Source organism: Tarenaya hassleriana, unplaced genomic scaffold (assembly GCF_000463585.1).
Source record: "Tarenaya hassleriana unplaced genomic scaffold, ASM46358v1 Cleome26, whole genome shotgun sequence".
NCBI classification, from domain to species: Eukaryota; Viridiplantae; Streptophyta; class Magnoliopsida; order Brassicales; family Cleomaceae; genus Tarenaya; species Tarenaya hassleriana.
Genome location: NW_010965869.1, coordinates 724,910 through 750,772, shown reverse-complemented (window position 1 = coordinate 750,772; position 25,863 = coordinate 724,910). Strand labels below are relative to the sequence as shown.

Sequence of the window (25,863 nt, the reverse complement as noted above, 5' to 3'; positions counted from 1 at the left end):
TAAAAAATATTTAATTATTTTTTGGTAAATAAAATTTTTAAAAATGATTTCATATAAAATTAATGAAAGTTAATGTTAATTAATTTTATGTGTGCCCAATAAAAATCAAACTAATTTTCTTTTATTTTTATAATAGTTGAGGGCATATAAAATTTTAGATTTTTTTTATATTTTAAATGATCAAATGAATTAAATAAAAATCTTATAATACATAATATTTATTTAATAAACTCTCCATAATTTGGAATTGCGGGCGAGTGGCGTATCATATACCTCTCTTGTCTAGTGTCATAAAAGGCAAAAATACAGCTAGCAACCACAACTTTGTTTTTAATTAAACTCGATTTATATTAATTAATAATCTGATTAAGATGAACTAAACAAATTATTATTATTTTCATCCAAAGAACTCAGACACAACGTGCAAGCATATCTCATCCGCCCGATCCCCAACTAATCCTTCTCCTTAATTTTATTTGTTGACCAACACCTGCAGATTTCCACATTTGACTATTCCGGCAAATTAAAATTATAAAAAAATAATATAATTGTTTCGCTTTTGTCTATTATTTTATTTGCTTTAAGCACGAATTTGTCCACGTATCTTCTCGAGTCAAAATGTTTTTTGGCGAAATATTGTACATTTTTTTTTAAAATTTGTTCATATAGCAGTGAAAAACATGCATAATTCATTGCCGGTTGATCTTAAATATCGTAAAAGAAAAAATAGTACTAATAGTGCTCTTTAGAAAATAGTTTTTAACCACATAATAAAAAAAAGTTGATTGAGATTTGTATTTTACTCATTCAAAAAAAATCTATTTCGATCTTTTTAAATGAAAAACATCGCATGCCCGAATCAAAACTTGAGCAATTATATACGATGTTAGATGTATTTGAATTGAAAAAACAGGTAATTCGAAATTTTTGTCACGTGGGAAGAGAATTAAAAAAAATAAATATTTTATTAAAAAGAGTAACGAAATTATGTAATGACGTCATGATATGTTTCACCGTTGCAAATCTTTCACATGTAATGTTTCAAGAGATATCACATGTCCAAATCAAAACCTTTTTCTCTTCCCTTTTGTGTTTTTGTTTTGAAAAATGGGAACTGTTGAAGAGGAAAATGACTTGTCATCGTGTTCTTGAAGTTTTTAATGAATATGTCCCTAATAATACAAATTTATATCCATTAATTGAGTTTCCAATGTTTTGAGAGGTAATAAAGTCATTTCGAAATTCGGAATTCGATTCTGTTAGTGGGGATGAGAGAAACAATTAATTCTGTAACTAAAGAATGATTTCGAATTAAACGGCTTCAACGGCTTCAATGAACTTCCTTATTATAAAAACAAAATAATATAAATTTATTAAAATACCTTATTCACATGTTTATTAACAGATTTTAGTAACATTTCGATGGTTATTTAGTTTTTTTATTTCATAACCCTAGGATTTAGTTTGAATGTTAGTCGGTTCATCTCATTTCAATTTTAGTTTTTAGTGTTGGCTGATTTGAAATGGGTTTGTTATATAAATACCAAATAAGGGCAAAAAATTTGATTTTCACATATAAATTTGTATATAAAAAAGATAATTCAGACGATATTTTTAATTATTATCAAAGAATATAATATTTTTTAAGAATTTTTTGAGTTACTTAGAGAAAACCTCTTATTATTTGAACAAATACCAATCTATCCCAACCTTTTCGAAAACGGTTCATTTAATCAACAGAAATATATGAAATTAGAACTGAATAGAATCCCATTAGATTGGATTTAGGTACGAACCGGCTAAATCTACCTGCCCCAATTTTTATTGGTAAACCGGACCGATTTGTTTCGTTTTCTATAACATAGCAAACGCGCCAAACAAATCGGAAAAACTTCACAAACACACACTTTTAGTCATATTTATTTCTACGATACACGAGACAAATCAGAGCCTTTTTTTTTTCTTTCAACGGATACGCAATTTCTTATACAAAAAGACTTTATTACCCTCAATATCAAAAGACTAAAATAACTCTAATTTAAACAAATTAAAAACATTTATTATTGAAAAAACTCTTCTTCCTTTTGTAATCATGTTCTTCATGTCCGTCATTATTAATTTATTACTGTATGAGCAAGCTAAAGATTCGTTTTTTTTTTTTGTTTTTTCGCAAGTTTGAAATTAAAATCAACTAATAAGATATAGTGTGAGTTAAACCCATTTTATTTTTGTGGATTGTTTAATGTTTTAGATTTGAAAATTTTGAAAAATAATGGTTGAATTTTTATAGCAAATTTGAGTTTTTCTTCGGCTATCGAAAAGCTATTAATATAATTTAGACCTATCTTTAAAATAGTTATAGGATTTTAATGAATTTCTAGCGATTGTTGTGTATAATAAAATAGTGATAGTAAAAATATAATCGTAATATAGTCTAACATAGTCGTAGTGTTCTAAGATATTCAATGATAAATATGTGTTATGTTTCTAACATGATTATTGATCTTATGGTATATTGTTACACATTTATTTCTATTTGCTAAAATGATGATGCTTCATTTGAAAATGAAAAAAAATTTATTGAAAATGAATATCGTATAAAATGTTATAGTGTTTTCTTGTTAAAACAAATTGAAAATAAAAAACGTATCAAATTAGAGAAAAACATAACAATAAAAAAGATAAAAAGTATACCTTTTTATCAGAAAAAATATAGATATTAGATAAAAAAAAATTATTGTATTTATCTTATTATCGCACAAAACAAGTTTTTTAGGACTTATATTATGATCATTTATTACTATATTACGATTCCACACCATAATACAACTATTTTGATATTTTAAAATATCCAAAATCATAAATTACGATAAAATTTGATCAAAGATCTGTTATTTTAAAATATAAAAATTAATATACCATGATTTTAGTTGGATTATTAATAAAAACTATAATACTAATCAAACAAAATAATTTACAATTATTAAATTAAATTATTGCATTATAAAAATAAAAATAAATAAAATAAAAGATAAAAAAGTTTTAAAAAAGTATTAATTAAATTATTATTTAATCTGAAAAAATCGTGTTAGCTAGCGCCTCTCCTTCCTACACTTTTCAATGGTATTAATTATTAAAGGGTAGAAGAGAGATTTACTAAATCCTTCTATTTTTCTTGTTTATCGAAGAAATAGTTGCGACACAAGGGGTGTGCATTTGTGAAGTTTCCCCAAACAAATCACCAGGCGAATCAAGGAAGAAGAAGATCGACGAAGAAGATGAAGGCATTGGGGTATTGGCTAATGTTGGTGGGTTCTCTTCGACTGTTGTCAGTTTGGTTTGGTTTCTTCGACATCTGGGCTCTTCGACTCGCCGTTTTTTCCAACACCACCAGTTCGGTTTCTCTTCCTCTCCCTGAAAAATCTCAATCTTCCATTCCCGTTTCGTCAATTTCTTCATCGATTTCATGTTTCTCGGTTAAAGTCATGTCCTTTTTTAATTACTTTCATCAATCTAGTGAGTGGGTCATGTTCTGATTTTAGATAGCGAGATGCTGAGATCTCCAAGGATCTACATTGGAGTACTTCAATCTTTTGAGCTTCTAGTCATGGAGATTAGTGAATAAACAATAAAAGACACGTATTTTTATTGTACCAAGAAGAATCCTTGATGTCAGGTTTAGAGGGGACAGTGTGTTGATCCGAGTTTCTCCAGAAAGTTTTGGTTTTTGGATCATTTGGAAGTGCAATGTAAGAAGGGATTCATAGTTTGAGATCCCGAAGTTGTGACTTTTGAAAGAGATTAAGAGTCAAATCTATTAGATGCGGGGAAAATAATGTTTTTTTTTTCCTTCTGGGTTTGGTCTAAGAAATTTGCAGGTGCACTGTATTTGTGGGGGGTCAAGTATTTTACAGATTAGAGAGGCTATCTTAAGATCTAAGGTTTCTGCTTTTACATATTGTTCCCCCTGTCTTGAAGGCTGTGAAGAAGGGAATTCTAATATGAATTCATTGATCATGTTGATGTCCAAATAATAAAAGTATTGAGTGAGATAGGAGTGAAAACCAAGGCATGCCTAGCAATTAGTTATTTGGTTTCTGCCTGTAGGTATCTCAATTTGCATTGAATGAGTATCATTTACCTTTCAAAGATGAGTTTCTCTTGCTAGTATGAGGTTATAGATCCGGTTCTTTGAGACGATTTAGTCCAAAGCATGCTCGAGACCACATCGATTTGGATAGTTGAGTAAGATATCTGTTAAAGTTTATTCGATCAGGGGGATAATCCTTTTAGAACCCGCAAACCGGTTGAGTTCGTCTGCAAATCTTAAAGAGAGTTGTGACTTGTTTTGTTTCCTCATTGCTTGGGATAGAAGTGTCTGGTTTAGAGGATATGTGTGCTGCTTAATGATTGACTTTCTTTATGGGGAATGTATAAGAAAAGATTATGCATTGGATATTTTTCTTTATCTCAATACAAGTGAATGGACTTTGTAGGTAGAGGGAAGAGGGGGAAGTACTTGGATCAATAACTTTAGCTGCTTTACAAGTTTTTTGTAGATTCCAATGAAGAACCTCTTTTTGTGGGATCTGCTGGTGCATATATATATATACACACACACATATGCATGTGTGTGTATATGAAGTGCCTTGGAATGCTTTAAAAAACAATGAACGTTTCAGTTGAATTAGTTCAATGGGCAGGTGAAATGCTCCAGACATTGTAAATGAACAGAATAGAATCAACATGAGAATTTTTATCTGCAGTAACATGGGTTTGCATTGTAAGGAACATTCTTCTGTAACCATGGAGAAATTATAACAATGTAGCATATTTTAACTCGGGTTTCTCTTATGATCTGATCCATTTTCGGCGGCTGTTTTTCTTTCTTTCGTAAAAAAAATGTTCAGTGACTGAAGTTCATGGACGTACATTTGGAGTATGGACGCTTCTGACGTGCACACTGTGCTTCCTTTGCGCCTACAACCTCGAGAACAGACCGATATACATGGCTACGTTCTTGTCGTTCATCTATGCCCTTGGTCATTTTCTCACCGAGTATCTATTCTACGACACAATGGCCATCAAAAATCTCGCAACGGTAGCTTTCTTCGCAGGTAAAAACCCGTCTGAACGTGTGGTATAACACATTCTTGCATCAGATCCGTTATGTCTGGATGCGTTTTTTCGGGTGAATGATCTTGAATCTTGGGGGTTTTTCTTTCTTTGGGACAGGAACGTCGATCTTGTGGATGTTATTGCAGTGGAATTCGCATCGGCAATCACAGTCCAAGCGTTCTTGATGATGAGCTCTTGCAACCATTGTTTCTTAATCTAAGGATTTAACTTCTTAAAGAGGCAATTCAAAGCCTCAATCGCTGCACTTCGATGTTTAATTTTTCTGGCCATTGGATTTTGTCAGATTTTGTTTTCGCGTCGCTTTTTTCTAACTGAACCAAATTGTGAACTTGAGTGTTTCTATTAACGGTAATGTTTAAGATTGGATAATATCGAATCAAATAGAAATGATTGAAAGATATGTAATTTATTCAAAATTAATATGATTATTATAAATATAATGGAAAAATAGTAAATAAATACATCAATTTGATAAAAACTTATCAATAAATATATCAATTTATAAACTGTCATATTAATACAACAAATTGCAATTTTTTTGACAAAATTACAAAGATGCTGACGGCGTTACCTGTTTAAATTTGGAAAAATTTGCATAAATACAAAAAAAAAGTTTTTGCATTCTATACTTCTACTAGTATAATCTTTGTATTCTTTATTTTTTTGAGTTAAAATGACCATCATATACTTCTATATTATTATAATCTACAGATTTTCTCTATTTATAAAAAATACTTGCATGAATTTCGTTTCCTCTACATACATGAAAAAACACTTATATGAATTTTGTTTTCTTATATAACTATAGAAAAACACTTGCATGAGTTTCGTAAAAAAACACTGGCAGGTTAGCAGGTGCGATAGGTGTTGTAGGTGCTAAAGATGGCCTACCGCAGACAACAAGTCATCTGGCAGACCGTAGGTCATCTGCCGTAGGCTGTAGGTCATTTACCGCAGAGCGTAGATCATTTTTCACAAACGGCAGGTCATCTTTAACAATTTTTTTAACAGACATTTCATCAAACACTTTATGTGCATAAAAAAAATGATCAGAATATCACAGAAAAAGAATTCAATCAGAAGAGTATTTGAATAGATTAGATAAACCGTAAGAAATAGAGAAGATAGAGAAAATGTCGGAAAAAAAATAAGATCAAATAACAAAGCGTTCCGATTTCTAAAAGATAGATTGTCACAAAAAAATACTTATATGGATTTTGTTTTCTTATATAAGTATAGAAAAACAATTGCATGTGTTTCGTGAAAAAGCACTTGTAGGTCAGCAGGTCATCAGGCTGCATGTCGCTAGTGACGTACTGCATGGCGTAAGTCACATGTGACATGTCGCAGGTGATCTACCGCATGTCGCAGGTGACCTGTTGTAGGCCGCAAGTCACATACTGGAACCTGCCGCCGTTTTCTATTTCAGAAATTTCATCAAACACCTTGTATGTAGAAAATAAAATGATCATATGAATACTACAGAAAAAGAAATCATGCAGAAGAATATTTGATTGATGAGATAAACTATAAGAAATAGAGAATATAGAAAAAATATTAGAGAAAACAGAACGACAAATCTCAAAATGCACTGATTTCTAAAATACATATTATCACATAATCGTAGAGAGATATAAACGAGAATATTTGGTCGAACCAGTAAAAGGATCGAGAGAATAGGTAAATGGACATGATCGTAATTACCGTTAATTATTTGGTCGCATTTGGATTATGTTTAACGGTCGTAATTATGGTTAATTATCTAGTCGTAGTCGTATTTGTATTATGTTCGTAATATAATCATGGTCATAATTATATGATCGTAGTCGTAGTTATATGGTCGTAATGTATTATAGTCGTAGTGAGTTGTAGTGAGTCATAGTCGTAGTTATATGGCCGTAATGAGTCGTAGTCGTAGTTATATGGTCATAGTGAGTCATTGTTATATGGTCGTAGTGAGTCGTAGTCGTAGTTATATGGTCGTAATGAATTCATTGTCGTAATTATCTGGTCGTAGTCGTAGTTATATGGTCGTAGTGAGTCGTATATGGTCGTAGTGAGTCGTAGTCGTAGTTATATGGTCGTAGTGAGTCGTAGTCGTAGTTATATGGTCGTAATTATCTGGTCGTAGTCGTAGTTATATGGTCGTAGTGAGTCGTATATGGTCGTAATGAGTCGTAGTCGTAGTTATATGGTCGTAATGAAATCACAGTCCATAGCCGCAGGTCCGCAGATCCGCAGGGCGATAGCTGCAGGTCCATAGGTCTGCAGGGCGATAGTCGCATGCCCGCAGGTCCGCAGGGCGATAGCCGCAGGTCCACAAGTCCGGAGAGCGATAACCGCAGGTCCGCAGGGCGATAACCGCAGGTCCGCAGGTGCGCAGGGCGATAGTCGTATGCCTGCAGGTTTGCAGGGGAATAACCGCATGTCGCAGGTCCGCAGGACGATAGCTGCAGGTCCGTAGGTCCGCAGGGGGATAGCCGCATGCCCGTAGGTCTGCAGGGCAATAGCCACAGGTCCACAAGTTTGGAGAGCGATAACCGCAGGTCCATAGGTCCGCAGGGCGATAGCCGCAGGTCCGCAGGTTCACAGGGCGATAGCCGCAGGTCCGCAGGTGTGTAGGGCGATAACCGCAGGTCCGCAGGGTGATAGCCACAGGTCCGCAGGGCGATAGCCGTAGGTCCGTATGCCAAATGACCTGCCGCAGACCGCAAATCATCTGTCAGAGACCATAGGTCATTTAAGCATAGCGCATGTCATTTTTCACAGATCGCAGGTCATCTACCGCAGTTTCTGGTACAGACATTTCATCAAACACCTTATGTGCATGCAAAAAAATGATCAGAATATCATAGAAAAAAATCAACGAGAAGAGTATTTGAATAGATTAGATAAACTATATAAGAAATAGAGAAGATAAAGAAAATATTCGAGAAAAAAGAAGATTAAATAGCAAAACTTACCGATTTTTGAAAGATAGATTATCACACAATCGTAGAGAAATACTGTAAAGGGTAATTTGGGTATTTAGAAAAAAAAGTATATTATGCAAAAATTATTTTTTTGTGAGATATTTTACAAATTTTGTTTTTGTTTTGGTACAGTTTGCCAATTGCCCCTTAAATTTTTTCATCACAAGACGATGATGTGGATGTACAATTTTTGACACGTCAACCCAGGAATCAAATGTACTAAACTATGTCATAAAAAAATGACCCGGTTTAATAAAATAAATTTGCAAAACTAAATTCCACATAAAAAGTGGTGAAACACCTTTGACGAAACCGACGGTGAAGCACCTCCGACGAAATCGATCGACAGTGAACCTTCAGACCGACAACGATTCCACTTTTGGCCCGAAAATAGGGATGTCAATTAAACCCGAATCCCGAAACCCGATCCGAGCCTGCCCGAAAAATTAAAGTCATGGGCCTAATTAATATATATCACATACGTTAATATATATATATATATATATATTAAAATTATATATTATTTTATTTCTAAAATCATATATATATATATATATATATAATCGACTATTTTGATAAGATTTTGATCTAATTTATATGTATAATGTTTTATGAATTTAATTTTAAATTTATATGAATATTTTTTATACCGAATATATATTATATATATTAAAAAATAGTAGATAAATTTGTATATTTTAAAGTTTATATGATTATTTTTTAATTTAAAATTTTTTAAATGTAGTCGATATGGATAAAAAAATTTATCTTTATTTTAATATATTCTTATCGGATGTACTTTTAGATAATTGATCAATTAAACAATTTTTTTAATTTTATTTTTATTTCATTGAATGTTTATATTATTATTATTATTATTATTATTATTATTATTATTATTATTATTGTCACAAAAAATATTTTTATTTAATAAAAAAACCTGAAGCCCGGGCCGAACCAGCCCGAAGCCCTGTAGGATCGGACTCCATATCATCGATGATAGACCCGAAAAATAAATGGGCGGACCGATCCGACCTGAAAAAATCTAGGCCCGAATTGAACCCGGCTCAAGCCCGGCCAGACCCGTCCATTTTACACCCCTATCCGAAAACCCTAATCGCGATTTCACTCTCCCTCTTTCTATTTTACTTCCCTTTCTTCGATTTCACTTTAGTTAAAAAGTTAAATTTATTTCATCTCGATCGGTTTGGTTCTTTGATTTTTTTCCAAATCGAGTTAAATTTATTTCTATTCAAATTTATAAACCGACTGATGATATAGAAAATAAAATCTGACCTGGTGTCTGCATGGCAAATAAAAGCAAGCCAGGTCAACAACATTTAGCGAAAACCGTTAACATCAACGTCCTTGTAGGATTTTGCCAAAAATTGCAATTTGATGTATTAATCTGGCAGTTTACAAATTTATGTATTTGTTGATAAGTTTTTACCAAATTGATGTATTTATTTACCATTTTCCCTAAATATAATTGATCTATTTTTTTAAATTAAATTATCTAAACACAAGCAAACTAAATATACAAATAACTAAAAAATGTTTTTATAAATAATTATATATATATATATATATATATATATATATATTGAAACCTATATAAAAATAACTTAACAGAAACGAATCCAAAATCGTTCAGCTCTAAATTTAATTTAATAATGTAGAGCTTTGGATGCTACGGATTGTGAATAATCATGAACAATAATCAACATTGGTTTTCTAACTAAATGATGCGGTGAGCATGTGAAATTAGACAAAATAAATCAATAAAATAATTTTTAGTTCTCTCCCGATGCTCGTGTGTTCAAGAATCGAAGAATATAGAAGATTTTTACGAGTTCGGTTACCGAGTTACCTCAGGCCTACGTCTCGGCCGGAACGGCGCCGGCGAATCCACTAGAGATCGAACACAAACAACCGGAGAACAAGAACAGACGGTCCTCCACAAAATCGGAGACTCGTCGAACCAAAACCGTATGAGAAAACTACCGGGAAGATACACGAGACCCTTACCGACCCTTACCTCGACTCGCCTTTGGCGGTCGCCGTCGAACCGAGCTTCGCCGTCTCCGGAAACTCCTCCGACTCTGTTCTCCCTCTCTTTGTCCGTTCTTCCTCTCGCTTACATCGAGCACCGTGCATCCGTAGAATGAATCGATCCATTAGGGTACTAACCCTAATGTCCTTGAAACGCATCGTTAGGCCTAATGGGCCATCTTCCTTTTTTCACCAAAAATGGGTCGTGCGGCCCAACAATCTCCACCTTGGTGAAGAAAAGAACAAACACACGGAATAAAACAAATAATAAACACTAGTGGTTCGCCGATTCTGGCACCGATCGACTTTCGTCGATCCTTCGACTTTCGTCGGAATTTAAATGCAAACTTACCTGACTTACCTCACTTACCTGTTATACGGAGATTGTCATATGTCGCTCTGAATCTGATGAAGCTCCCGTCGATGACTCCTCATGGCCTCGTCGCCTTATCCTGCCACCGATCTGCTTATCCAAACCTGAAACACTCGGTAAACGTGTTAGAACGTTCACCCCGATAGGACTCGAACCGAAGTCCTATCCCGCGTCGCCCGACTGGCGAACGCTACCCTCGGTTGTATGACTCCCTAGATCGTCTAACTAACCCTCCTAATAAAGTCCAAGACTATACCCGCTAGCTAATCCGAGGATTATACCTGACGTCTACCCGTCTCCTAAGGCTATCCTGCTTTTCTCGAGACTAACCTGAGTCATACTACCGAAACCCGCTAGATACCTAGCCCGGATCCCCGTGAAGTCTACACTACCTATAGGTATACGACTTCTACCCTCGAACCCTAACCTGCCAACTAAGATTGTCCCACGGTTTTGTCCCGTGAAGACGATCCTAGTTATCTACGATGCTCCACCGAGAATGAGACACGTGAGTGCACGTGCTCCACCTCGAGAGGGAGTGTCCTAGCGCTCTAACCTACACCGACTCTACCCGGTGAAATCCCGACACCTCCCAGCTCACACCATCTCCTGAGCATCCTACCCGAAGAAGCTCCACCTAAATATGGAGACCTCAACTCCTGACCTACCACCGAGAACCGAAGCATCTTCGGTTACTCCTCCGAGGTCAAAAATGTCCTTTTATCTTGGACTCTCCCTACCTCGTCATCCGGGATCTACAAATCTTCCATGTAGTATCCCTACATACCCGCGGAACCACTCACTACACCTCGGTCCTTGGCCTTCTCCTGCAACCCGATTTCTCGGGTTTGCCCGAGACCCCTAGTCCTTCCATCATACCCCCTTTACCGAGCTAGAATATCTAACTCCATCATCCTAAGACGATAAAACCTGAGTCTAAAAAATCGACTCTACCTGGAAGTGACTTTCCAGACCCTAGAAGTGAAGTAACATGACACGAGGGATGAGACCGAACCCTAGAGGACTTAACCCTAGGTATATTTCTACCTAGTCGTGCTTGGCACGCTCTAACCCTAGTCTATCGGTCCTAAACCTAGGTACATCTCTACCTAATCAGACCTACAAGACCTAAAGAACACGACCTGACCGGACTTAACCTAGGCACTCAACCTAAACCCGATCTAACGGACTTTAAACCAAGTCTAACCGGACATCTCCCTAAGTACATCTTACCTAAACGGATCTAACACACTCTAGACCAGATCTGATTGAACTTAACATAAGGTATATTTCTACCTAACCGACCTCTTAGACTCCCGCACAAACCTGATTGGACTTACCCTATGCATAATTTTGCCTAACCGACCTATTAGACTCGAAACACAGCCTACCTTAAGACCTGATTACGTCTAACCAGACCTAACTTAAGGCTAACCGGACCTGATTACATCTAATCATACCTATAACACCGAGTCTACATGACCCCCAACAAAGTCCTAACCAGTCCTACGATCCCGAGTCTACCGGCCCCTCACAAAGTCCTAATCAGACCTACCCAAGTGCTATGTAGACCCTAACAGCCCTAGTTAGACAACCAAAAGCCCAAACTCGACCGAAAACCCTAATCAGACATAAGTCAATCCTAATTGACCTAACCAACCCCTAATTAGTTAACCTAAGTCCTAGTTAGTTACCTAAAAGTCCTAATCAACAATCCTAAGCCAACCCTATTGACTTACCAACCCCTGATTAAACTTTTAACACCCTAATCAGACCTGAACTAAGTCTAATTGACCTAATTCTCATCTGATCAGACCCTATAAACGCCTAGAACCAACCCCTACACACCTGCCCTGATCTAAACCGACCCCTACAGACCTATACCTAGTGATTCTAGACTTAACCAACCCCTAAACCAACCCATTTTAGTCAAATCCCAACTAATCAGACCTAACCGGTCAATGTACCGGACTCTATGACTCAAAACAGGTACTTAAGAGTCCTATCTAGTCATAAACTAGATAATACCTAAATCTATAATCAGATTCTAATCTGATCAGACCTAGACAATGTCTCTATATACATTCTAAACCTCTAATCAGACCTAACCAAGTCTATTTTGACCTAATTACCTACTGTTCAGACCTAGACTAAGCTAGACTAACCCAAATTTGGCTTACCCCAGACCTAACCAAGACCTAAACAGCACTTACAGACCTATACCGACTTAAACCAGTCTACTACAGACCTGTACCAGCCTATTTAAGCCCAACCCGACCTCCTACCCAGCTAAACGTAGTCAAATCCAACTTATTAAGACCTATACTGAACAAAAACCGGAATCTATGACCTATATTAGCTAAACTGAGATCTAAACATGTCTATCCTTAGTATATTTCACTAAACCAAGCCAAATTTGGATACTAGACCGACCTAACAGGGTAAACCGATTACTACAGACCTAAACATACCCTAAACCAGTCCATTATGCCCTTAACAAGACACCATCAGACCTAATTTTTGGACTAACCTAACCCTAAATCAGTTAGTTCTAGTCCTAATTATACACTCCATACCCTAAACCGATTTAATCTAGTCCTAAACCACGAATTCAGATCCTAACCCGACCAATACCAGCCCTAACCAGATAAATCAGATCATAAACAGACCTCTATTAGCCTAAAACCAATCTGATCTTACCTAATACCGGACCCAATTGACCTATACGGTCTAATTCTAGCCTAATTGGACGAACAAACCCTAACCTTAGACTTAAACCAGTCTAAACCGGCCTTAGTTCACCTCCAATCACACCCTATTGGTCTGAACCAAACAATTCTAGCCTTTCCCAGACAAATCAGACCCTAACCAAGACTTAAACCCGCCTAAACTAGTCTGAATTGCCCTAAACCGGACTCAATTGACATAAACCGGACATGAATTGACCTAAACTGGACTCAATTGTCCTAAACCGGACCTAGATTGACCTGAACGGTCTAAACCGGTCCAATTGACCCCAAACCGGACCTGAACCGGTCCGATTTGAACACAAACAACCGGAGAACAAGAACAGACGGTCCTCCACAAAAACGGAGACTCGTCAAACCAAAACCGTATGAGAAAACCACCGGGAAGATACACGAGACCCTTACCGACCCTTACCTCGACTCGCCTTTGGCGGTCGCCGTCGAACCGAGCTTCGCCGTCTCCGGAAACTCCTCCGACTCTGTTCTCCCTCTCTTTGTCCGTTCTTCCTCTCGCTTACATCGAGCACCGTGCATCCGTAGAATGAATCGATCCATTAGGGTACTAACCCTAATGTCCTTGAAACGCATCGTTTGGCCTAATGGGCCATCTTCCTTTTTTTCACCAAAAATGGGCCATGTGGCCCAACATTATTCAAGAGGTTTCGAGCAGTCGAGATGCATTAGGTAGTACCAATTCTCCAGCAACGAGCATCTTCTTCCTTTATGTTGCAACCGGATTGACAACAAGACGTTCCGTATGGCTCGATCTAGTTTCCATCGTATAAGTTTGTCTCTATTTGTGCATGTATTTGCATATGTGTACAACATAAACAACAATTTGCTCATGCGATCATTAAGAAATCCAGCAAAAATCAAGCTCATCCATCATAAAAAATTTAAAAAAAAAACTTGAATCCTTTCATTCGATAGATATTAACAACAATCTCATTGCAAAAGAGATGCGTAAGCATGTAAAAAAAATAACTTGAATCCTTTCATTCTGTAAATATTAAAAAAATGATAAATGAGATACATGAAACCATTAAGAAAATTTATGTATTTTATTTCCGACACTCTAACTTGTATCAATATTGATTATATCTAAAAATTCAGTTATCTAAATAAATATTGTCCGCCGATTTAAAATATTAAAAATTAAAATCCGTATATTATGGATTTTTCATTAATATTTTGTTATTAAATTTTGTTGATTTATTTAAGCAATTAGAAAAAAAAGTGAATACACAAAATGTAAAAAGGAAAAGATTTAGTTTTTATTCCATTCGAGGTAATGTATTTATGTTAAGGTAGACTACATATCACTAAGCAGAAGTAGAGATGGAAGCACAATGGTTCCAAACATCATCTCTCCTCTTCAAATATTCAGTTTCGCGAGCAATGAAACTCGGTCGATCCGCCATGTATTTGATAAGTGTGTCATGACACAATTTGCCTTCTTGGACAAGCTCATGACAACAAACATCGGAGACAGTACCATTCCAAAAGACACTTTCGACAATGTCTAATGTACACTTCGGAGTCATTTTGGTGAGACATTGATCCCAAAGTTGTTTGGGTTCACCTTCTTCAATGGCTGAGATCGGCACAATTGCATGCACTAGGGCTACAACAACAACGGAAAACACAACTATCTTCTTGATGTTGAATTTTTGCCATGTAGAGAATGCATGTTTTGGACTTGTAGAGTGAAAGTTATTGAACTTGTAAATTTTAACATTTTCTAGGCTTCACGTTTTCCCTAGAAACACTCCAAATGTTTCCGTTTCGTCCATGATGTTCCGTAACCCATGTTTTCCACTCTTTTTGCTCTTTTTATGCGTGAAAACCTGTTGTGACACCAAGAAACACAACCATGCAATGTCGAAGCCAAATGTGCCCTAGAATGCCTATAAATCAGTAAAATAGAGTGAAATACGCTAGACATAGAGATAGATGACATTCATCTATAGTGTGGCCACACATTTCCATAGTCTCACTCCTACGACGGGCCCAAGCGATATCTCTCTCTTTCAAGAGGGACAAAGTTCCATCTTGAGTATCTACTATCCATTACATGATTCATAATGTCCCCGAGCCACGCCTTTATAATCATCCGGTTAAAGACGATGTTTGACGCAGTCAAAGTACATTACTCGTCATGATGGATACAATAGATATCTCAGGTCTGAGGATCCAAAGTGAACCATCAAGTGAGATTCAAGTCATGGATTAAATCCAATCGACAATCTCACGCGAGTCATCCAGTCACTTGTTCCAAACAAGTACTCATGATCGTGATCCGTATCTAATACATATGATCATCACCATGATCATCCATCACACCTCATCTTAGTCTTAATTCATCATTGCTCCCACAATGACAAGCGACTAAGGAATTTAGGATCGTTCATAACGATCCATGGATTTCATTATTTATCAAATATGCAAAATAAATAATGAACAAACAATGCATTCATCCAATAAATACATCGTATCATACATAGTTATTATATCGTATGATCATCCTAGAGCATCACATCCATCAATATGAACTTATAGATTGTGTAGTATGCGAACTGAATTGAGTCGACAAGTCTTCAACGAGTCGATGAACATAAAAACGAAATGAACACACATGTTTTACGAGTTTGGATCCTTACAATCCTACGTTACCTTGACAATCCACTAGTTTCGATCAAGAGCTTACACAAAAACGAAATGAACACCGAGACTCTCGAAAGAAGAATACAACTCGAGAAGGAGAAAAACACGATATCTGATTTAAACAAGTTCTCAACCAATTAACAAAACAAAAAAGAAAACAAGTTCTCAATGTAGAAATTTGCGGAATGATATCTTTATTCATAATCAGAATAACATATAAATAGATGAGAGTCTTACATTGAATAAGTAAACTAAATAAAATAATAAATATTTCTAAATATATATTTTCCGGATTTGATAAGATTGAGATATCTCATAATATTCTTCAAGATCCGGTATATCTCAACATCCCCCTTCAAGTTGGAACGTGAGTAAACTAAATAAAATAATAAATATTTCTAAATATATATTTTCCGGATTTGATAAGATTGAGATATCTCATAATATTCTTCAAGATCCGGTATATCTCAACATCCCCCTTCAAGTTGGAACGTGAAAGATTACGAAACGCCCAACTTGCTGAAAAGATGATCAAACGCATGCCGCTTGAACCACATCACCTTGCGAACTTGTGTCGATAGAAAACATAACTAAAAAAATCAAACAAACGACTGCGCTGCAACTTTGGCACCACGCACAAAAGAATCGTTTGATGATAACAAAAAAAAGGACGACAATCGCGGTGCAGAAAGAAGTCTCGGGAATAACTCTGATTCATCCGAGATTGAAAAGCAACTACGCGAAAGCGTTTAATGACAACAATTTTTTTTGGCAAGAATAAAATGATTGGCGGTTATGCGAATAATCTTTAGAAACATGTGGGATTATGAGAGAAAAAACAAACAAACAAAATGACTCTCTTATTCTTAAAAAAACTCGAAATGATATTACCATTGGATCGGTATATCATCATATTCATCGTCACTCTCATTATCGATCATCATTTTTATGAAAAGAACAACAAATTAGAAAAGAACCATAAACTCTGATACCATGTAGAAAAATAAAATGCGGAAATAAAATAAGACAAATAGAAAGAAACAGAATTACTTTTATTACTACATCTCTTCTTCTTCTTTTTTTCATTACAATGAAAATAACTCACATATTTATAGAAAAATTAACAAATGAAATAAAAGGAAATATAGATATAACGGAAATAAATATGATTCACAATATTTAACATAATATTGTGTTCCTCCAAAATCTAGATTTTCCTCCAATCACATATTCATTTTTCTACTTCAACAATGAATATGTAGACAAATGAATATGTGATTGGAGGAAAATTGAGATTTTGGAGGAACACAATATTATGTTAAATATTGTGAATCATATTTATTTCCGTTATATCTATATTTCCTTTTATTTCATTTGTTAATTTTCCTATAAATATGTGAGTTATTTTCATTGTAATGGAAAAAAGAAGAAGAAGAGATGTAGTAATAAAAGTAATTTTGTTTCTTTCTATTTGTCTTATTTTATTTCCACATTTTATTTTTCTACACTCAACAGTTTAACAAAAAAAAACAAGCTCTCAACAGAACTAACTAACTAAGTTAGTTAGTCGAAATTACCAAGGTACCCCTGATAACCCTCTAGTCAAATTTTTACTTTTTCCTTCTTGTTTCTGTTGCGCTCTTTTCCATCTGTTTTCCATTTGGTTTTTCTTTTCCCCTTTTTACCAAAATTCGTGTATATATATATATATGTGTGTATGCGCGCGCATATGTATGCATAAGTTTTTTTTTGGTGTAATGTGAATGTGTATTTATCAAGAATAAGAGTTTTTAACAACCAGGCTATGAAATCTGTAAACAAAATAGGTACAAAAAATTTCCATCGCAGTGGTCAAAATAAACTATTTATTCAAGAGGTTTCGATCAGTCAAGAATTCTCCTGGTTTGACGCATTAGGTAGTACCAATTCTTTGGCAACGAGCATCTTCTTCCTTTATGTTGCAACGGGATTGACAGCAAGATGTTCCGTATGGTTCGGTCTAGTTTCCGTCGTATAAGTTTGTCTCTATTTGTGCATGTATGTGCATATGTATACAACATAAACGACAATTTGCTCATGCGATCATTAAGAAATCCAGCTAAAATCAAGCTCATCCATCATAAAAAAAAACCATGATCCAAGTTAGTAAGACATTTACAAACCATCAATATAAACAACAGTCTCATTGCAAAAGAGACGCGTAAGCATGTTAAAAAAACCTTGAATCCTTTCATTCTGTAAATATTAAGAAAATGATAAATGAGATACATGAAACCATTAAGAAAATTTATGTATTTTATTTCCGACACTCTAACTTGTATCAATATTGATTATATCTAAAAATTCGATTGTCTAAATATATATTGTCCGCCGATTTAAAATATTAAAAATTAAAATCCGTATATAATGGATTTTTCATTAATATTTTGTTATTAAATTTTGTTGATTTATTTAAACAATTAGAAAAAAGTGAAAACGCAAAATGTAAAAAGGAAAAGATTTAGTTTTTATTCCATTCAAGGTAATGTATTTATGTTAAGGTAGACTACATATCACTAAGCAGAAGTAGAGATGGAAGCACAATGGTTCCATACATCATCTCTCCTCTTCAAATATTCAGCTTCGCGAGCAATGAAACTCGGTCGATCCGCCATGTATTTGATAAGTATGTCATGACACAATTTGCCTTCTTGGACAAGCTCATGACAACAAACATCGGAGACAGTACCATTCCAGAAGACACTTTCGACAATGTCTAATGTACACTTCGGAGTCATTTTGGTGAGACATTGATCCCAAAGTTGTTTGGGTTCACCTTCTTCAATGGCTGAGATCGGCACAATTGCATGCACTAGGGCTACAACAACAACGGAAAACACAACTATCTTCTTGATGTTGAATTTTGCCATGTTTGTCTTATGCTTCTTTTTTTTTTACGTTATGTTTTTGTTTGATGTTTGAATTGCATTATGAATGTAAGAACTACACTATATATACACAATAATATAAAATATAACGGAACCTTTTAATTTGATGTTATAAATGTCTTTCTTAACTTCTATAGTAATTATTATGGGGAAGTTGTTTTTGCTTGTCCCTAGCATTCACATCAACTGCGTTATCCGGTTTTGAAAAAGAAGACATTTCGAATAATTTGACTTCCATTAAGACAAAAGTTTGATCATGAATAATTGGTAATAAAAATAATATTCTCTTGTGTCCTAATAAAAAATGGATACAATCGTATATTGTTTGATTGGGTTCTATTAGATATTTTTATTTTATTGAGTATAGTTTTGGTTATTTATTTAGATTATTTATGAATGATATATTAGCTTGAATTTTTTAAATATTGATTATACATAAATTTTAAAAATAAAAGTAAATTTCAATAAAAAAAATTCAAAAATCTAATCCGAATAAAATGTAAACAAGTAAAGCAAATAAAATGTTATTAAATAAAAAAGTTAAAAATATACATAATATTTAATTTCAGTAGATACAACCAATATCAGTGCAATAATTTTTAAATTATCATAAAATAATGTTTAATCATTTTCCTATTAAATTCGCTTAATTCAATTGAATTTAAAAGTATGCTCAATTAATTTTAGATCAAATTATCATGTGTTTCCATCACATTAATCCACATTCTCAACCCTAATTTTAAACCCCAAAGTTCACATATGTGTATTATACACACACACATTAGAGATTAAAATACCAAAATCAATTTGTAATTGGTGGCGTGAGACAAAAGAAGGATTAGTGTTTACCTGGGTAGAGTAATTAGTATCTGACTAGCTGCAACAAACTAAGCAAAAAGAGTATAACAGGGTCCTCTAATTGATATTAAAAAGAATACGGTGAAATTTGTAAATTTTAAAAAATACACGAGGTAGAAGTACTTCCAAGTTCCAACCCCTTTTACAACGCTATGAATAGCTTGAGACTGATCATACTATCTAATCTTCATTACAAGTTTTGGATATCGGAAACTGATTTTGCTCGATATAGAAACCGATCATGCATTAAGATAACGAATGTCGGGTTACCGCAATTTAACTTCCAAGCATATCATTTCATCTCCCCTTCTTCTTTCTATGGCATGAAATTGTCATTCATGTGTTGTATAACATCCGTTCCTGCATCATTGATACACTTTGTTTTCACCTGCGAATGTTAACATTGGAGGAGGGTTCAGGGATCCATGTCACAGAAACTTCCCTTTCAAGAGGAGGTTTTACCAACTTGCCTGAATCGTGTTGTGAGCGAGAAATCTCTGTATGCTTCCTCTGAAGTTAACGTCGATCCTTTCCCACCTCAGTTTCGTTAATCCTCTGATCATTTCCTCTGTAAATTTACGAGAAAGATCGATGAACATTTGATCTTTCATATACGGCATCATGCGCAAAAGATATGATGGGGCATTGCATCATTAAGAAACAAGAAAGCTGGTACGGGAAGAATGATTCCACCGAACCTTCCATGTCGAAATTGTTAAACCCGACTGGATTGGCCTCTGATAGATCTTCATTGCGGTTAATTGCAGTGGCTGGTGGTTCAACGTTTACGATGTGAGGGTATTTCTCGCTGACTGATCGTCGTTGAAGCTAAAAGACGAGTAGCAAGAAATATACCAATTCAGATGTCCAGCAAAAAACACAGACAATACAATATCGGTAACAAAATTTACCTTTGGAAGCTCGTTATGGCGCCGAATTGACGATGTGCTCCATCCAACAAGGTCTAGCCAAGAGATTTAGGGTTTCAAATGGATGAAAACTGCTAAACCAATTCCAAGTTTATAGTTTAAACCTTCATATTATCATCAACCGTCTAAGATAAACGAAGGGGTATGTTCGTTAGTTAATAGAGAATGCGGGAGAAAAAAGAGGATACGGTCGAAACTTGTATTTGCATAAGCAACACAACGCTTGAAGCACTGCAAAGCAGAACTGCCAGATAAAAAAAGGCAGGATGTGATACATCACAAATTATTTACCCCGAAGCCATTAAGATGAAAGAAAAAATTTAGTGAAGGAACTCACATAAACTTAAGATCTTCATTGTCACTAACCATTTGGAGAAGCAGAGGAGGTTTTCCATCATCTTTGTCAGCGAGAAAGAGATGTTTTCCCGTTCTACCAAGACACCATGAAATACGAGTAGCAAATCTTTCCAACGTGTACAATCCACCAAACAATGGGACCTTTATACAGATCAAGATGCAAGACGTAAAAGTAAGTCGGCGTTCTGATTTTAAAGCACCACAATTTCCATCAAGCGTCTAACAAGACATTCGAACAAGGGAAGGAAACAATGATCTCAATGTTCAATCTCAAATCCATTTCATAGTCGTAATAAATGGCCATTTTGGATGTACTGGACTTCATTTATCTTTATGCTTAAGATGTTAGATGATGCCCAGATGCTTCTTTCATTTTATGTGCTAATGTCATGCACCGAAAAACATCAAAGTTCTTCACTTTGACCCATAAAGGTGTGATCTTTCAAAAAAATCATATGGTGATACCGATAACAAATTGAAAAGTGTCAAGATCACCTGTTTATGTCCTCTTGAACCGAGGTGTGGTGCAGCAGAAGTTATAAAATTTATAGGCTCTAGCTTAGCAATTCTCCCTTTAAATCCCTCTCCTCCATGTGAATCCCCGATGTTTTCACTCGGATGATCATTGTTTTGAGCAAGTTCATCTCTGGTTTCTTGTTCATAAAGACAAGCAATGGCATACCTTGCGATAAGACCTCCCAAAGAATGCCCGACAAAGGAAATCTTCCGGAGGCTTGGATGACGTTCTATAACCGATCTAACCTAAAGGAAGAAATGAAACAAACATGGTGAAGATTATCAGCCCGTATGAGAAAAAAATTTAGGGTTTTGGCACCACAGACGATCAAATCAGTATAACCAAACATATTCCTTCACGAGTGAAGGTATTATTAGCATGCAAGACAACGAAAATGCAACTGCATCACTGGGAGGAATATACGTACGGACCAAAACACTCACCTCTTCAGCTAATCTCTGTCCCATAACATCAACACCATCGAATGTCAGCATCGAATAATTGCGTTTACTACCTGCAGATTAGATCAACCACATTGCATTCATCGCATACATACATACATACACTAATTCTAGCTATCAACATGATACACGAAAAACGGGTATACCAATCAGAAGAGAACAATGACATCAAAAGAAATATATGCTGAAGATCTTCATCTAAAGATGGTTTCTTTTCCCTTTTTGTCAGAATACTATACTGTAGTATCTGGAGATCATTCACTAGTTGCAACTTCCATGGAAGAGATTCAAACCATTTCCACAAAAAAGGAATAGAGAGAAGAACTCACAGTGAACCAGAAGATCTTCGGGATACTTCTTCAACAGCTGCTTAGCTGCAAATCTCCAGTTCTGCGCACTGAAACCCACAAACCAATTAGCTCAGAAAAAGAAAGGCGTGAAATCGAAACTAAATCAAACACCAAACAACGAATCAGAGAGACCCTCAAAGACCTTCCAATAAGACCATTGACCATGACGACCAGGTGAGTCGGCTCAGCGCGTTCGCCTGGGAAATCCACAGTCATGTCCACATTTCCTCTCTCGTCCGATTCAACTCGGAGACAACCCATCCAATAATTCTTCTTTCCTCCACCTTTCCTCTTCCCGCTTCTCTTCGTCTTCGTTTTCTTCATCGTCGTCTTCTTCTTCCCCGCTCCTCTGTTTTCGCGATCACTTCCACGTTCGTCTTCCTCTCTATCCGCAGAACCCACTTTGCCTACTTCCTCCATGAGCGAGGATCGATCAAGCAGACTAAGATCGGAGAAGAATGCAGAGAATTACTCGAGCTTATAAACGAAAATGGCACAGTGTCCCTCGTCTCATGCGGGGTTATATGGCCGTCGTGTTGGAAAGATTCAAGGTCAAATTCGAAGAATTAGAAAGCTTGCAGGTCAAAATTAGAAAAATCGATGTCCTTTTTGAGAGACTCGAAAGGGGTCAAGAAGGCGGTTTCTCAGTAGTTGTAGTGGGAGGAGGGTGGGGAGACTGAACTGGACCCCCTTCGAGATTCCAAGTTCTAACCAAACAAGGAAAAATTTAAAAATCCCGGTTAGACCGGTTCGACTTTTACACGGATACCAAACCGGGTCTTGTGCCAAGTCAAAATTGGTGTCCAACCGTGGCGATCTTGAATTATCGATTGTGACCCCTTCCATATGTATGTGTGCATATATATGCTGTTAAATGGAATCAATTTAGATTTTCTTTAACTTGTTGTTTATTTTTTATTTATAGGGTTTTTCTTTTTCTTTTATATTTTTAAATGTCAAATCTATAGCGTATGATCTTTTTTCTCCATTAGGTCAAATCCCATTTGATTTTGATGGAGATCAATTCTGGGCCTTGGTTTAGTGGGTTTGGGCTGATTTTAGAGTTTCTATTTCATTAGCTTTCGTTATTCTGCTTTTGGAAATTGTTTGTTATACGTTTCTATTCCATTTTGTATAAAAGAATGATTTCTCCATTTGAATGAATGCGTGATAAAACATCCCAAAATATGTCTCCCGTTCTTTTTCTCTCAATCTGTGTTTTACAAAGTTTATAAGATATCAATATTGGATCTTCCGGTATCCAAAAGGGACAAGCGTAAGTGGAAAACAAAATTTGTCTGAACCCTAAACAATGATTCTCAACTATATGATATACTAATCTATAAACGATCCTTGACATGGTATTCAACGACGAACAACACCACTTGAGGCGACAAAGAACACTCTCTACCGATATCCATACGATACGCCGGGATGGACACAATCTGATTGGAATCTATACGTGTGGGGGGGGTTTTGTGAAGGGCAGGGTTCATTTTTCTAAGCTCTCGGAGGCTGTAGAAGTTCTATAAACAAAATTTTCTAAATCCTAGACATCCGAACCTCGCATGTAAATGTTCTAAGGAAGAGATGTTAAGCGATGTTAACTTCATCCAATGACCTAACTTAATAGAATCACCAAGACCATGAAGGATGCCTAACACCCTCCACGATATCGACAGTGGATTGGAATCCGATTCACGGATTTGGTCTGCCCATTTTTGTGTCGGATTAATGGGATTAATGGGTTGATCCAATCTATTTAATTATTATTATTATTATTATTGGGTCAAACAAAATTAGATGAATGGAAACACGAAGGCAACGTTTGATCGATCGGTCGCATTTCAATGCAGGTTGGTTGGGTGTGGGGTCCAAAATATAACATTGCCAACAAGTCTATATTGTTTACGATGTATGTATGTATGTATGTATGTATGTATGTATGTATGTATGTATCGATGTATGTATGTATGTATGTATGTATGTATGTATGTATGTATGTATGTATGTATGTATGTATGAGAGAGAGAGAGAGACCTTGACTGGTCCCGACAAGATCACACAATGCAAAAACATCTCCTTAATCTGATGATACTAAATGGAAACCCTTCGGCCGAATTTAAATTTATCTTTAATTTTGCGATGACGGCTTCACTTCTAAATAATATTATTTAATTCATATATCGTTTTGACATTCTGGATGAAATTATTCTTCTTGTTTCCAATAAAAAAACCTGTCTCTGATTATTTTTTTTTTGGAAGAAAAAAACTCTTAATGATACAGGATATATAGATACAGACAGATAGTGCGCTGTATAACATGTTATAATTAAGTTAGTAAATGCTATTATGATTGGATTCAATAATACCAAATTCTACTGGAAATCGTTAATTGGCGAGTTAGAGGAATGGATTTATAAATTATTTTTTAAAAGGGCAATTTTACTAATTTAGGCAAGTGACCCATAGATTACTATGAGTATTTGCTCGCCTATGCGTTTACATTTAGAGGCATTTACTTGATAAGCAGTTAAAAAAATCTTTGATCAAGAAAGTTTAGGCTAAAACAAAAATGAAAATCCCATAATAGTCACATACATATATAACTAAAAGATGGGATATAAAATGTATAGATTTACGCACAAAATTTTGGGTTATCTCTAAATCTGAATATGAGGATTTCTTATTATAAGAGTCTCAAAATCCGATTTTAATTTATGAAATTTGGATAATCGAGTTTTGGATGGATGAAAAATGTCTAACTGTTCAAAACCGAATCTCTATTTTCAGTTCTCGGTCAAAATATTTTATTTTTGATAAGATTTGTCCCTAATGGAATTTGAATCTGGATTGGAAGCACTTTGTATAACCCAACCACCAGACTACCCCACTTGGACTTCTCAATCAAAATATTTGGATGGTCAAATCTAAATCTGAATTTGCAAATCTATTTTGGTTTTGGGTTAATAATCCTAATGATATCGGAAATAATGGAAAATTAAATTTGTTTGTTAGTATGTTTTGTGTTTAAGTTTCCTTGCTATATTAAGAAGGCTTGGAAAATGAAGTTATAAGGGATAGCCCGATTTATAGAGAAAATATTATTTTTTTAATCTTTTTGATTAGTTTGGAAGAGAAGAGAAACAAAAACATCATCACATTAATGTCAAATTTATATAGTCTCGATTATTAGAGATATTATCAATATCTTGTATATATTTGATATCTTATATTTGATATCTCCTTAAGCTAGAGAAGTTGTTGTACATACTCGTGTATATATATTGATCGAAAGCAATAAATACAAGTAAGCCTTTCAAATATCTTATATGGTATTAGAGAAAAACCTAGTCTAACGACTCAACCCTAATTCGCCACTTGTTTTTTTTCCGACGACGATAACCTCTGTTATCGTCAACCCTAGTGGCGCCAACGCACTCCTTGTTTTACTTTTATTTGTTTTCTTCTCTCGAAGACATTTTTTTAGACATTACTCAACCCCTTTTTTGATGGC

At 35.2% G+C, this 25,863-nt stretch overlaps 4 protein-coding genes across 5 annotated transcripts; 1 reads left to right on the top strand and 3 right to left on the bottom strand.

Annotated features, from left to right (window-relative positions):
• Positions 1 to 3,163: 3,163 nt before the first annotated feature.
• LOC104816778 (ergosterol biosynthetic protein 28) lies at positions 3,164 to 5,508 on the top strand. The gene is made up of 3 exons (XM_010545736.2): positions 3,164 to 3,393; positions 4,911 to 5,117; positions 5,236 to 5,508. The coding sequence occupies exons 1-3, from the start codon at positions 3,279 to 3,281 to the stop codon at positions 5,301 to 5,303; spliced, it is 390 nt and encodes a 129-aa protein (XP_010544038.1). The 5' UTR covers positions 3,164 to 3,278; the 3' UTR covers positions 5,304 to 5,508.
• Positions 5,509 to 14,605: 9,097 nt separating this feature from the next.
• LOC104817068 lies at positions 14,606 to 16,891 on the bottom strand. The gene is made up of 2 exons (XM_010546145.1): positions 16,839 to 16,891; positions 14,606 to 14,981 (listed from the first exon to the last, which is right to left on the bottom strand). Exons 1-2 carry the CDS (start codon positions 16,889 to 16,891, stop codon positions 14,606 to 14,608), a joined length of 429 nt encoding a protein of 142 aa, XP_010544447.1.
• A 1,611-nt stretch (positions 16,892 to 18,502) lies between these two features.
• LOC104816777 lies at positions 18,503 to 18,856 on the bottom strand. The gene has a single exon (XM_010545734.1). The coding sequence runs from the start codon at positions 18,854 to 18,856 to the stop codon at positions 18,503 to 18,505; it is 354 nt and encodes a 117-aa protein (XP_010544036.1).
• A 912-nt stretch (positions 18,857 to 19,768) lies between these two features.
• On the bottom strand, positions 19,769 to 22,997 carry LOC104816776 (putative lipase ROG1). Of its 2 annotated transcripts, none has more exons than XM_010545731.1 (10): positions 22,489 to 22,997; positions 22,326 to 22,393; positions 21,979 to 22,049; positions 21,514 to 21,780; positions 20,999 to 21,159; positions 20,850 to 20,905; positions 20,644 to 20,696; positions 20,431 to 20,560; positions 20,203 to 20,300; positions 19,769 to 20,120 (listed from the first exon to the last, which is right to left on the bottom strand). In XM_010545731.1, the coding sequence occupies exons 1-10, from the start codon at positions 22,764 to 22,766 to the stop codon at positions 20,049 to 20,051; spliced, it is 1,254 nt and encodes a 417-aa protein (XP_010544033.1). In that variant the 5' UTR covers positions 22,767 to 22,997; the 3' UTR covers positions 19,769 to 20,048. The 2 variants fall into 2 exon arrangements, with proteins under 2 accessions (XP_010544033.1, XP_010544035.1); XM_010545733.1 differs by having other exon boundaries at positions 21,028 to 21,159; positions 21,701 to 21,780.
• Between the last annotated feature and the right edge of the window lie 2,866 nt (positions 22,998 to 25,863).